The sequence below is a fragment of the Arvicola amphibius genome, chromosome 1, assembly GCF_903992535.2.
Source record: "Arvicola amphibius chromosome 1, mArvAmp1.2, whole genome shotgun sequence".
In the NCBI taxonomy this organism is placed as follows: domain Eukaryota; kingdom Metazoa; phylum Chordata; class Mammalia; order Rodentia; family Cricetidae; genus Arvicola; species Arvicola amphibius.
In genome coordinates, this window is record NC_052047.1 from 159461329 (window position 1) to 159476779 (window position 15451).

The 15451-nt window shown below is 41.6% G+C and overlaps 1 protein-coding gene across 1 annotated transcript in view; it reads right to left on the reverse strand.

The window, feature by feature from the left end:
* The window catches only part of Pcsk5 (proprotein convertase subtilisin/kexin type 5), a 418647-nt gene that overhangs the window by 277645 nt on the left and 125551 nt on the right, over positions 1 to 15451 (reverse strand). The window contains 2 exon segments of the mRNA XM_038321071.1: positions 1726 to 1802; positions 4372 to 4515. Coding sequence (XP_038176999.1) covers positions 1726 to 1802; positions 4372 to 4515 — 221 coding nt within the window.

A 15451-nucleotide genomic window follows, 5' to 3' on the forward strand; every position in this document is an offset into this window, starting at 1 on the left:
ATAGATAGGTAGATAGATAGATAGAAAGACAGACAGACAGACAGATAAGCTCATGTTGCCTGAAGCTCTAACCCCTTATGTGATATTCACAAAACATTATACACTGGACAGTAAAAGCTAAGTCTGATAGAAGATTATTAAGTATAGCAGTCTCATTTTCTTTTGTTTGGAAGCTCTGGAAACATCTTTGTATATAAATATATATATTACTGTTTCCACTACAAATCATATTAAAACATGGCATATTTCTACAACTTCTTTGTTGAAACTTCTTTGTTGATGGTGAAAACAACAGAAAGTTTTTTTTCCAGGTCATTAGGTTTTACCTGAACTTAATGACTCACTTACAACCAAATATGATCTAAGAAACATTCCCCTTAAGAATAGGAAGTCAGGACTGTGAGGGGTGCTCCCACCCACTGAGATGGTGGGGCTGATCTAATTGGAGCTCACCAAGGCCAGCTGGACTGGGACTGAAAAAGCATGGGATCAAACCGGATTCCCTGAACACGGTGGACAATGAGGGCTGCTGAGAAACCAAGGACATGGCACTGGATTTGACTCCAACTACCCATTCTGGCTTTAGGGGGGCCTAGCCTGATTGGATGCTCACCTTCCTAGACCTGGATGGGGGGGGGGAGGAACTGCCTCAGGGCAGGGAACCCTTACTGCTCTTCGGACAGGAGAGGGAAGGGGAGTGGAGGGGGGAGGGGGAGGTAAATGGGAGGCGGAGAGGAGGCGGAAATTTTTAATTAAATAAATAAAAAAGAATAGCAGCGAAGCACAGCAGGGTGGTGCATGCCTTTAATTCCCGCACTTGGGAGGCAGAGGCAGGACAGCCACCGCTGATGCAGTAAAACCTGTCTTTAACCCCACCTCACCCCCGCCACTGCAAAAAAGCAGCGGATTGCAAATAGCACACAATGAATGGTCAAGGCAGTCCTCTTTGCAACTTCAGTGGTCCAAACCCAAGACAAAGTCACATGAGAATTTCTAAATTATAATGTTTTCCCAGAGGAGTTTTGAACTAAAAGAGGAAAGAGGTCAATTGATGTGGTTTAATGATCTGGTATATATCTGCTGATGGTCCTTGTAACTGGGAAAAACCACTGCACTTACCCACTGCAGAATGATACAATCCTGCTACCCAATGGATGTGCACTTTAACTTGCATTTGCTACAAACTGCCACACTAACTGGAAAGAGAAGCTGGGCCTCTTGATAAGGAAGGGAGAGAGGAAAGAAGATGCAGCCCATGTCTGGCAATAGTTCTTTGAGTGTTCCATTGTGCCATGGTGTAAAACCCAATCTGTGCCCTCAACTGCAATGCCCAAACAAATATGTTATATTTAACAGTAAGTTAATTTTTGGGAATTACTTTTTTTTTTGTCTTTCCCCTACCATATTCATCTTGATACAATTGTGTTATGGGATAATTAACTCAGGAGCTAACATTTTTATTTCCGCCTTCATAATTTGGAGATGCTGATCCACCCTCCTGCCCTCTCCCCCACCCCCCGTGGGGGGCCTGTCTGTAGCCATTTTCCCCCTATGTGGATGATTCTACTTTCTTATTCAGAAACTTTGGTGAAAAGATACCTGTTTCTTTTGCTGTGATTTAAAGATCATTTATTACCAAGAGTCTTGAAGGGATGACTTCCCTCAACATAAGCAGTAAGCTGAGCTCCCGGCTAGCCAAATGCCAGCCCACCCTCTGAGTCTTACTTGTTCTCATTGCTTGCATCGTAACGAGGCATCGGGTCCAAGTCATTCCCATTCACATCGCAACTTGCCAGAGCATCCTATGACCATGTAGAAGAGATGGGAAACAGACAGTAGTTAGTGCTGGCCCACAAGCTCATGCATTCTTAAATGCATTTCTGCAAGACAGTAATTAGGTTAACAAGTACCCTCAGGGTTCACTAGTTTCAGGCACCTTAGGGAGACACTGCTGGTTCAGTAATGATCACTGTTGTATTGTCCCTTTAAGGTGAGATAGTCTATGTAGACCAAAGCGCTTTTCCTTTCTTACCCAGAGTCACCCAGTTCCTAAGATGTTTATCTTGTACAGATATCTTCAGTTCCACATGTTCTAAGCACTCCCCTAATACTGGGAATATTCCTGACCTTGGAATAATCTTTATCATATTTTTAATGTCTTTTAGAAGAGAAAACAATCGTTCACATATAACTGGCAGGCCAGTTAAGGTATTAGATGTTTATTATATCAGGTTTCTTGAGATCTGCATTGCACAACATTAGTGTTGTTTAATTTCTATTACATAAAAGCCTTCCAATGTGATTCTTAGTATTATCCCACAGCTCTGAGAGCAGCCTAAATAATGAGCAAAGCTGTCTTAAACTAGGTTTAAAATGAGGAAACAGAACCTCAAAAGCCAGAGTTAGATTTGTTTGCTTTCAAAATGGTTAGGAAAAAAGCTCCTGAATACTAAGGAGAACTCACAGGGTCACTTCCACTGTGTAATTTTCTATTCCTGCACTTAGCCTGTTCCAGGATATTATACAATCCCCTATGCTTCATGATTGCGTCTATGTCCAGGGTTAATAAAAGCCAATATTATCTTTGCTTCCATCTTCACCGAATGCTTGTGTTTCTGAAAATAAGTTTTAGTCCATTGAAGTAGAAATGTTTTGGAGAGTTAAGCACAATACATGATGCCTACAATGTTAAGTTCTACTTGCTGCACACAGGAGCCCTTTCACCTCTTAGTGACTGCCAGAGCTGAAAGTGCACTGAGCGAGAGACTGACACATAACTTAAGCCAAGGGACTAACCTGGAGCCTGACTCCACAAGAAACAAGCCAGGCAGGAGCCCAAGTCTTTGGTCTGAACAATCTAATGCTTTCTCTGCTTTTATATGGCCACCAAGAGGGAGGTGAGATAGCACTGTCATTGATAACTAAACAGGGAATTCTAGAGAATGTTCTTTCAGAGTGAAAACATAAGAGGCAAAAATTGTCCCGTCACCTGCAGCAGGTAGAAGCACACAGACTCTCCTGGCATGTGACAAGGCAGATATCCCTTCTGGGGCACAGGTAAGCTAGAGTTCTGATCTCATCTCATCCAAGATAATTGACTTCAATCTCCCGTCTTTAGTTTCTTTACTCATATCTGAGGAGACTTTATTGAAGTTCAAGCTTTAAATTCTATGCTGCAAAGAGGTGCAAGTTTATTTGAATGTGCTTGTCCACAGGGTGAATTTAGCCACTGATTCCTGTTCAAAGTAGAGCTAAATGAAGCTTCCTTTTCATCTTAAGAAAGGGATTGATTGGTATGTAGTACTGGGCGGCGAAGGAAAAGAAAGTCTCTTTGCAACAGACAGAGACCATTACAGAAAGCCACAACCAATCAAAAGGCAGAATTGTGGAGCCCAGTCACAATGAGTCCATCTACAAAATCACTTCTGCACTTCAGGTACAAGGAACACTGGGGCAGAAACACTGTAAAAGCCAGAGGAGCAGGGAGTTTAATGCGAGATTATGTCTCCTAGTAATGTCAGAAGCTACGCTCAGAAAGTCTCACCAACATGGCTGCCTAAATATGAGCTGACCAACGTCAACAATAGAAAGTAGACTGGGTAAGTCCACAGGCCTCAACCCTACACAAATAACTACAGGCATCTACAGAATGCCAAGAGTTAGAGAAATAGTCTACTCCAGGGAAGAGCGCATCAATTGCTCACCCAATACTAAATGGTCAGTCCTCAAAGCGTACATGCAAATAATATTACACAGACTGAGCAGGTTCTATTTATATATCTAAGAATACCTATGTATATATAGAAAGAGACATATATATGTATATACACACATATGTATGTATGTAACAGCAATTAATAAAAATGAGGCCACAAATTTGAAAGAGAGCAAGGAGGGGTATATGGGAGAGTTTGAGGCAGCAAAGGGAGGGGGATAAATGATACAATTACATTATACTCTCAGAAAGTTAAATAATTTTTTTGAAAAAGAAGCAGGAAAGAAAAAAGATGGCAGAACAACTGGAGAAAAGTTCTCAGTCTGCTCTTTTGCACAAATGCAGTGCTGTCTGTCTGTCTACCTGAATTGCTGAGAATAGTGGCCGTGGCTGGCAACAGATGGTATTGGTGACAGGGTTCCTCATACCTCATGGCTCTCTTTCTGAAGGTCACACCATCAGAGGCATGGGGAAATGGAAAGGTGGTTCCATTCTTGTGGTTCCTCTCCTGCAAGAGTTCTCCTTTTCCAAGAAGGGAATAAAGTACAGAACCTGCCATAGCTCCTACTACATTTGTCGGCAGCTCCCCCACCTTCTGAGCATCCCATCAGGGGTCTTCCAAGGATGGAGGACTTCTGGCCACAACCAGCACTTACATAGTTTTGCATCAGATCAGGGTGGGTTCTCTCGATGCCGTCATCCAGGATGGTCACCACGATGTTCTTCCCCGTGTAACCTCGCTTCCAGGCTCCCTCGATATTCATGTCTGACTGGCAGGGATGTGTGTTGTCGCTGCAGTGCTGGGAAGGAATCGGGCATTGTAGATTATTGAATTGGGAGCAGACTGGAAAATTAACCACTTGTGACGGTAGTATTGAAGTGACAGTAATTTGGTCTGCTGCCTATCAGAAGAGAAGTACTGATCCCCTGAGAGGTAACTGGGATGATACAAAAGAGGTATGTGAGGTAACAGAGTAAATACAAACTGGTCAGTACTGGGCTCCAGTTTGGGTACCATAGAAAGTTCTCAAAAATCTAGTATGTCAACAGAATAAGGGGCATCTCATTGTCATCATGCATTAATGAGATGTAAATAACCACTGTTGCGTTTCACTATAAACCTAGAGAGGAATGAAGAGCACACATGCTCCCATGTCTTAGCCAGACACCTAGGACCCAATCCAGCGGCAACTGGAACTGGCTCCAGCCCCACATGTACAGCTCGCTAGAGGGGTGCTACTGTGAGGGAAACGAAAAGCCCTCCAAACAACAGGTTCTCCAAACATCTTTCACTAAACTCACAACGGTGGGCAGATTCACTCAAAGCTACTGAGAGAAGCGTGGGAATAGTACAAAGCCAAGACAAACACTCTACCCAGGAACATGTTCAAGGGCCAGGCTGAACATCTTGGCTCATTACGCTCAGAAATTTCTTTCTCTTTGCAAGAGCTACAATGTCCAAACACACTGAAAAAGGAATGGAGCCAGCAGCTTTTTCTGATATAATTTACTAATGTTGGTTCAACCCACATAATTGCTCCTTTCAAGTCCATCTCTTTGAAACACTCCCGAGGGTGGCTGTGTTCCTGGCTCTTAAGACTCAGAAGTACCAAGGAAGGGATGTGTGACTCGATACTGTCATAGCAACCCCAGCGACTGCTCGCCGTTCACCACTCACTATATTCTTCCCGATGCTAAACAAATAGCTCAGTGCTTAGGAAATGGAAAGGGATGCTAAGCTTTCTCTGTTCTACACATAGTGGAGTCCTCGCTGCCACTGATGGACTTAACACATATCCTATTGAGCACTTAATGTGTGCTCGGTGGTGTGGATGCAATCAAAATATTTTAGGTGTTCATCTAGAGGCGTGGCGCAGAAAGCAGAAAATGAACAAACAAGATGACTGAGAATGGTCACTATGGTTTGAAGGAGTTGGGGGGGGAGAGGGAAAGAGAGAGAGAGGGAGAGGAGAGGAAAAGGGAAAGAGAGAGAGAGAAACCATATGGTGGTGAATGCTGAGGGGTCAGAGTGTACTGATTTAGGGGACCTGTCTGAAAGGGACTTCAGTCTCTGGGAAAATAAAGGGCCTGTGACCATATGACTGTTGAGGACTTGGTGGTGGAGAATGGAGCGATGGTCCAAGAAAAAGCCAGGTACTGGTGTCCTGATCCGCTCAGCAAATGCCAGCACTATGGAATGGGTAAGAGTAGGGAGAGAAATGGTAGGGACTGCTGAACAGACTGACACAGAGGATAGTAAGCTAGCCAAGGAGGAAAGGGTACTCTGGGCCTGGCAGCCACGGTTCACTACCCCGCTCTACCGACCAATGCCCTTCCCTTTCAGCCTCTAGTTCCCTGAGCAAAGCCCTGGACTGACAAAGCCTCCTAAGACTCTCTTCTCTGTTTCCTTCCCGGGAACTTAGGAGCGCAGGCTTGCATATGAACATGTGCACTTGACTTAGGAGCATATGAACATGTGCACTTGACTTAGGAGCATATGAACATGTGCACTTGACTTAGGAGCACAGGCACACACGTGAACATGCACACTTGCTCCACACACTCCAGCCCACACTTGCTGGTTTCTGCTGTGCTGTACTTCTCACAGCTGAAACTTGCGCTTCCGTCTCCCTGACTAACCTACGGACTTACGTCTAATTTAGGATTTCATAAATGCTGATTAATCCATATACCACGAATGAAAGAGCGGCCTCAACTTCATTTTCCTTAAAATTGTCATTAAGCTTCCAAAATCCAGCCAGTTACTTGTTTGGCTAAAAGAAACAACAGCAAAAAGAATCCATGTAGATTGCTAAAATACCTACTTTTCCAATTGTCCCATTCTGGCCAAGCATGTGAGCCTCTTCTCACCAAATATTTTAAAACAAAGCAATCTTATTTCATCTTATTTTTTTTCAAACCTGCTGTGAGCACCTGTGGTCCCCATTGCGACTGGGAGTGATGCTAATGTGACTGGGGGGTGGGCTGAAGGAAGGAAATTCACAGGAAATGGGCAAGCCACAAGTGGAATCAGCATCCTAGAGGGGAGGGCTGTAGCTTGAAGTTGTAATTATGAAAACTGAAGAACACCAGCCGCCAATGGAAAACACGTGTGGTCAAGTGAGCCGTGGCCTTTTGGAACACTTCCATCTCTGCTTCTGCTGAGTCTAACTTTGGTCTTTTTAAACATCCTGTTACTACTACCTTTTCTATCCATCCACCCATCCCCACAGAATCACTGGTGGTAGCTGGGAACTGTAAAACTGGTGTATTCATTTGGCAATCTAACATGGAATGCAACCCAAATATCAAAGAGAAAATACTACTAATAAAAATATGACGAGGATGAATGGGTTAATAAAAGCCTAGATTGTTTCTTGAAGACCAGTAATAAGTCAGAGGCCACTTGAAGGATCTACTGTGAACAAGATGTAGAACCCTGGGTCCTCAAAGAGAACCCTTGATATTTTTATTATTTTATTTTTTATTTTTTCCTTTGCTTTTTTAAAAAAATATTTTAGTTGTCTAGGTTTCCAAACATGTTACTAACATAGTTGTTTCATATACCTGAGATACTCAGAGAAAAGAAGATAGGGATTACTGATGTCACCCAGCAATTAAGTGAGTCACTATTTCCTGAAGAGCCTGATGAAAGCAGTCTTTATACTGGCCTGTATCTCTGAGTAATGCTATTCCATTGGTGACCATGCATAGGTGACTCAGTTCTTAGAAACAAGACTGAACATAGAAAATGAAAACAAGCTATTGTGTCCTCAAAAGAATATTGTAGGGTTTGCTCTAGGAATATCACAAGAAAATTATCCCAAATATAAATTTTTATGTCTTCATCATCAGGGAAAAGGAAAGGGAAACACATTCTTTTTAAACTTCTTTGAATTCTGAGAGTCCCTGTGGTGGTTTGAATAAGAAAGACCCTAATGAGTTCATGTATTTGAATGCTTTATCATTGAGAAGTGACACTATTTGAAAAGGATTAGGAGGTGTGGCTTTGTTGGAGCAAGTGTGCAATTGGAATGGAGCTGAGGTTTCAAAAGCCCATGCTAGTCCCCTGTTCCCCACCTATGGATCAGGAGATAGTGAGGTACTGCCACGGTCCTCCCTGCATGTTGCCATGTTCCCCAGAATGATTATTATAATGGATTAAATCTCTGAAACTGTAAGCATGCCCCCAATTCAACACTTTCTCTTTTAATATCTACCTTGCTCTTGGCATCTCTTAACAACAATAGAAAAATGAAAATGACTAACAGTCCCGCCCCCTAATAAACTGCCATTTTTTTTTTTTTTTTTTGCTGTCCTTAAGAGTAGAACCTAGGACCTTGTGCACGCCAGGCAGGTACCCAACCACTGAGCTGCATCCACAACTCTTGAACTTGAATGTTATATGTTGTCAGTAATCTGCTTTCATTGAAAATAACCACTGCTCGAAATAGCCATTGATGAGGTCCCTGGTCATTATTGACAGCAGCACACAAGCCTGCAATTCTGACTATATAATGTTCATAACAAAATATAATTAAATATTCAAAAAATATATACTGGAGACATATTAAGAAATTGTTCGCTTTGGCTTTGCTATTGCTAAGGCAAACACCATAACCAAAAGCCACATGGGGAGAAAAGGGTTTGTCTATCATAACTTCACTAAGGGAAGTCAGGGCAGTAACTGAAGGTGGGAATCCCAGGCACAAACTGAAGCAGAGACCCTGGAGAAATATTTATTACCATCTTACTCCCCCAGGTTTGCTCAGTTTGCTTTCTTGAATAACCCTAGAACCACCTGCCCAGGAGTAACACCTCCCTCTGTGGACTGGACCATCTCCCATCATTAATTCTTCCACACTCTTGCCTTCTGATGAAGGCATATTCTTAGTTGAGATTCCCTCTTCCCAAATAATTCTAGTTTGTGTCAAGTTGACAGAAAACTAACCAGCACAGAAATATTATCAAGTTATCTCAGAACAGTATAGGAATACCTGAAGTTCTTTGTAAAATTTAGAAGTTAAGAGTTGTACTAAATCAACTGGAATAGAATTGGTACTCCTCCAATACTAGACCTACTACTGTATGTTCTTTTCCTAGCCAACTCTTGAACTAATTTCTTCACCTGAATAGCAATATGAAATTACCCAAAAAAGTCCACTGTTTTTCAAAACCATCAAACTCTTTTTGTTTAAAAGGAAACAAGGAAGACAGAATTTGAGTTCTGTCTGCTTCTTTCTGGCTGAATGATTTGTCAAGTTGCTTAAATTATTAAAACTGTGTTTGCTGTTTGAACATGAACGCTAGTCATACATATCAGGCATGATAAAAACACAACCATGTCATTATCATGATCCTGCTGCTGTTGATGACAGCACATTCATATGAGTCGTCGGTGTTTTCAGTTGTTTGGGGAAGAAAAACTTAGTTTAAAAATGAAAGGAACCTTATGAAAGCATTTTCTTCTCTTTCTGGGGAGTCAGGTTAGGTAACTGAGAAAGGGCAATGGATCCCTGGTAGGAACATCTGAGGAGATGTGAATGAATATTTCCCATCTGCAGTCTTGTTGATGGGTGGGTATGGAGGCAGGGATGAGCTGAACAGAGAGGGGTCCAAATCCCTACTGGGATACTAGTGAGACTTTTTTTTTCTTCCCCTAAATCATTAATACTTCTTCACTCTCTCTACCAGTACTACAACCCTGCTAAAATTATAGCTCCCATCTGTTACAATTTAGTTTTGACAAAGGTTCATTACAGGAACTGCAAATTTTCAGTACAATTCCAGATAACACCAAGGAAACATCAGAAAAAAAAGTAGATTTAGAGAGTAGGCTGTAGTATATCAGATATGCCTAAAAATTATAAAGGTATAAAACAAAGGCTTTATTACAAAGGACTTATAAATCTCCGGGAAGATAAAACAGATGAAATTTAGGGTAAACAGAATGAATCTGGCTCTTAAATTCTAACAGAAGGGAAGATCCAAGAGTCAAGTTGCCAAAAAACAGAGAGGTTTAGACAACAGGACACCTCCCATCACTGCCTTTCCGAATCTAACTTCATTTCAAGTTAGAATTTTTCAATCTTATAAGTAATTCAGAATACTGCTAACCAACACAATGCAGTAGCAACTACATCTGTGTCCCTAGAGGAGTTTTGTCTGTCTCCCATGTCTAATATTTGAGAGATCTTTGTATGTCTCACGGTGGTGTTCGGGGAGTTGCTTTCAGCAATATCACCTGGTCTTGATGTTAAAGAGTAACCAACACTCCTAAAACTTAGTGCATATCTTCATGGTACTGAAAACAAACCAAACATTTATACACACAGGGACTTCCTACACTCAACAGCTCAGACGAGTCTCAAATACCACCAGTTCAAAAACAAAGGCATCAAGTTTTAAAAGTTTGGATCTTAACCCATTGCCTCCCCTACTGTCATTCCTCCTCAGTTACGACACGTGACTCACTACGGTGGCTTTGTCGTGATTCCTATGTTCAAGTCCTTGAGGTTTAGTCTATGTCTTGGACAAAGGAACAGTTACAAAACACAAGCAAATCCTATAACTGGAGAAGGACAAAGCGCTAGTCATGGGACATGCAGGAAGGCTGAGAGCACTCCTAGAAAATGACATTGAAGGAGCCCGTACGCCAGCTGACTCACCAATGAGCAGGTGGAGGCTAAGGAAGATCTTCAGAGCTTTGTAAAGATGTCCTAATCAGAGAGACGCTGGCAGTTTCTGATCTAAAAATAACCCAGGTTTTTGGAGGACAAAGGTTGAAAGGGGCAAAATGGGAAAGAAGAAAACTGGAAAGACGCGAGGCTGAAGAAGTATTCTCAGAATACTCATTCTGTAAAATAAGAGCCCAGGCATGAGGTTGCCATTCTAAAGGAAGGAAGCCAGTTCAGAAAGACTGCAAGAAATTCACATAGCAACATAGCAGATTGATGCAGATCACTAGAAGAGTTGGTCTTACAAGTCTGGAGGCTGGACCGTGGCTGAACTACATGCATCAAATAAAGTCATTTTAAAAAGATCACTGTACACTTGGCAGAACATTATCTTCAGGTATAGTTAGTGGTTTCGTGCTCAGTCATCCAACACCCACGCCAGTGATTTCCGTTTCCACATCTGTTTCAGCTTCCTAGTGATGTATAACTCACTCGTAATGGAGCCTGTTCAATACCTGCATAATGTCTAGAGTTCCCAGTAAGAATAGTCATCAAGCCGTGGAGTGACTCTGTTTACTGGATATGATGAGTAACTGGTATTTTGTTCTTGTTGTTGTTGTTATTTCAGTGGGACTGGGTTAACAGATGCATAGATAGCTGGTTACTATAGATTATTGACTGATGTATCTGTGATGATAATCTCAAAAAATATTACTATTGGTATAGTTATACAGCATTAGAAACACTGACCACACCAATAGAGCAGGCATCATCCAACACACCAAGGGTCCCAGAAAAACAAAAGTCACATGAAAGGTAAAATTATTTTCTGATTGAACTGGAATATCTATCTTTTCCCTGCCTTTGGACATGGGTGTTTGATTCTTGGCCATCAGACCTAGACTGGGAATCCTAACCTCAGAACTCATGGGTCTCAGGCCTTCAGACTAAATAAAATGGTGCCACTGGCCTTTCTAGGCTTCTAGCCTCTGGACAGTAAATCATGGACCTTTTAGGCTCCTTGAGCATGTGAGCCAATCCCTCACAATAACTTCTTCTTTTTCCCATTTTATTTATTTGATTTCTTACTGTGTAGTGATGGGCTGTGGGTCGCCCTGCTCCCTCATGCTTAGCTTTACATGCAAAATAACAACACACAAATTGTATTCTTTTAAATACTGCCTGGCCCATTATTTTCTGCCTCTTACTCACATCTTGATTAACCCATATCTAATAATCTGTGTAGCACCACAAAGTGGTGCCTTACCAGGTAGATTCTAGCGTGCGTCCATCTTGGGCTGGAGCTTCATCGCATCTGGCATCTCTCTGAGGAGAGGCACGGCGGCGGTCTGTCTAACTTAGGAGAGATGTAGCATCTGACTGAGCCATCTACCTCACTTCCTTCTTCCTGTTCTGTCTACTCCGCCCACCTAAGAGCTGGCCAATCAAATGGGCCAGGCAGTTTCTTTATTAGCCAATGGGAACCCTCCATCATTTCCCCTTTTTCTGTTTAAAAAAAAAGAAAGGCTTTAACTTTAACATAGTAAAATTACATATAACAAAACAGTTATCAAGTAAGAATTAGTTATAATATTTACATCTACTTTATCTTTTATCATAACTAAGGAAAACTATAACTATCTATTCTTCAACTCCATCAAAGACTCCAGAAGGATATAATATTACCTAAGTAAAAAAGAAATAAGCAACTTCCAAACTCTAGAAATGACAGAGACATCTCGCTGCCTAGACAGTCACCCAAAGTTCTTTTGTACTGTTGGGGCATCCATCTTCGGCCTACAGGCCCATAAATATCCATCAGACATTTCTATGCAGCAGGAAATTTCGAAGGCAGTTCATTCACTATCTGCTGTGTCCTTCAGAATGTCTCGCAGACTCTTTCTTGAATCAGGAACCCCAAAAGATCATCTCATATTTAGTCCTCTCTCTGTGGGTTCTTCGTGTCCAGTTTATGCCAACAGTCCAGGCAAGAGCAGTTTCTTGCCCAAGTGGCTATTAAACTCCATAAGGATCCTTTTCGATGCCCATCTTCCTCTTGAAGTAGATTGGTGCTGCCAGGAGCTGACGTGTCTCATTGTCATGAAAAGCCTTAAGTTTTAAAACATCTAAAATGCGATATTCTGTAGTCTTTGAAAGATATGAAGAATGCCTATGTAACTTAAATATATCTCTATATAGTTAGAAAATCTAACTAACATAACTACAAGTTTTACTATTATTGATAACTATCCATTAACAACCTATATACATTACATTTTTAAATGAACTACACAATCACAATACATTAATCAGTATCAGAAATACACATACATATAACAAAATTTACCTTAATTTAAATCACTAAAGCAAAATCCATATCAATGCAAATTATTCATCTCCATATCATATCCCCCTTTAAATGTAAAAGAACATTTATAAACAATATTTGGGAATATGGGCGCAGTTATCTCTCTCCAAACTGCTTCCTGCTGAATGGGGACGCTGTTAATCAGATCTTTCATGGTGTAACCTGTGTTCCAGGTTCATCTTGGTCATCAGTTGGGTGAAGTAATTTTCTGAAAGTGTTCACGGCAACCTTTCAGGAGGTCGTGGTCTATCATACCATATTGGGATAGAAGCAATCCACATGGTCTCATTTTCTGTAAAAATAAAAGAAGAATCTCTTTTCCAAAGTATCATATCCTTAGATCCAAATTCTGAAGTCAAGGTATTTTCAAGATATCTTTCTTGGATTAGTTCAGCAGCATTTATAAACAAGTATCTTTTAGCAGCTGTTGCTCCTTCCTCAGCATTCAAACAATTCAAAGAGAGCATAATAGTATATAGTATCAAGATTCTCTGTGTATTTTCCATCTTTGTGCGGCTTTATTTTAACCTCTATTTTGTTTATTTTTTACTTTTACTTTTTGAGACAGGTTCTCTCTATATTTTTGTCCTGGAATAACTCTGTAGACCAGGTTGTCCTTGAACTCTCAGAGATCCGTCTGCCTCTGCCTCCCCAGTGCTGGGATTAAAGGTGTGTGCTGCAACACCTTGAACTCACAGAGATCTGTCTGTCTCTGCCTCCCAGGCATTGGGATTAAAGGTGTGTGCTGCCACACCTTGAAGTCACAGAGGTCAATCTACCTCTGCCTCCCAAGTGTTGGGATTAAAGGTGTGTACCACCACAACAAACTACTTCCTTTTTTTAAAGAACTTTAACCTTTAGCCTGCATATATTTTTAACACATCATAAACCATTTAGACATTTTCTTCGACTTTGAATCTTTCTTTTACTGTATATCTCTCTTTGTCTGACGACATGAGTCTTTAATTTACCAAACAATATCGGTAGGACTAAAGCCGTGACTTTGCCGGCTAGATCCAGCCCATTCCTTAGCTTTCCAGCCTCATGGCAGAGGTACCAGCTGTAGCCATGTTTATCACCACAACTCTGTGGCGGTTCAAAGTCCCTGCCAGCAAGCAAGCTGCAACAGTGTTAAACACAACACTCAAAAGCTCCATAGTCAGGACCGCCTGCTTGAAAGAGTTACAGTTTGCCCTGGCAGGACGGCCCAGAAAGCTGGCATTTTAAAACGACACAGCTTTTTTCCTGCTACAGCTGAAAACCGAAAAGCATGCGTTCAGCTTTTCATCAACACCGTTTAAGTGTTTTGTGGCAGGACCTCTTAATGAGCTGCAGGGCTTTGCAGCTAAAGCTGAGTCAGGAAGCTTCTCTTAGATGAGAGCACTTGCTAGCCTCTTGCAAGCAGAGCCAGACCCGAGAAATTGCTGCTACCAAGAAGCATTGCTTTACTCTATTTTTTTCCCAAGCTTTCTCAAGCTTTCTGTGGATTCAGTTATCCACATTGGGCGCCATTCTGTAGTGATGGGCTGTGGGTCGCCCTGCTCCCTCATGCTTAGCTTTACATGCAAAATAACAACACACAAATTGTATTCTTTTAAATACTGCCTGGCCCATTATTTTCTGCCTCTTACTCACATCTTGATTAACCCATATCTAATAATCTGTGTAGCACCACAAAGTGGTGCCTTACCAGGTAGATTCTAGCGTGCGTCCATCTTGGGCTGGAGCTTCATCGCATCTGGCATCTCTCTGAGGAGAGGCACGGCGGCGGTCTGTCTAACTTAGGAGAGATGTAGCATCTGACTGAGCCATCTACCTCACTTCCTTCTTCCTGTTCTGTCTACTCCGCCCACCTAAGAGCTGGCCAATCAAATGGGCCAGGCAGTTTCTTTATTAGCCAATGGGAACCCTCCATCATTACTGCTTTTATTTCTTTGGAGAAGACCGATTCATGTACAAAGGCTATTATGATAGATGGTAGATATCAATCGTAAAATACAGAGAGAGTAAGGTGTAGGGGTACTTGTTTGTAGTTCCAGCATACCGGTGACAGAGACAGGAAGATTAGGAATTAACAGCCAACATATGGAATTTAAGGCCAGCCTTGGTTACATGAAACCTGTTCTCAAAAAAGGAGAGAAGGAGGAGAGAAGATAAACGGCATAGAAAAGAGATTTGGTGGAGGTAATTAATAGAAGAGACACGAACATGTGTGGGGACTAAAGCTTTCATAGGGAATCATAGAAAAGGTATGTTGATTATTCTGCTGTGTCTCTAACAATGTTCAGCACTCATGATAAGGAGATAAGACACAATGACAGGTGAGCCGTTGTCCCCTCCAGGTCTGTGGAGAAGCTCATTCTGCCACAGGGACAGTTCAGAAGAGGAAAATCAGAGTATCATAGTGTTTTTTTTTTTAACAGTGCATGACATGGAGGTATCAGCTATTCCTTGATTCTGTTCCGATTTTTGGTAAGGGGCTCAATTTGAATATTGTCTTCCTTTCTCAGTCATGTACTAAATTCTGAGTTAAAGAAAAACTTAGTTATACCACATGACTTTCTTTCTGGGAAACTCTAAGCCATGAACCAGTTCTTAATATTCCACTCTCTCGCCAAATAGTACAATTAGTAAATTAGCAAATTGCTTATTTGGGGATGATCTCAATTAAAATGCTTTCCTTAGGAGCCC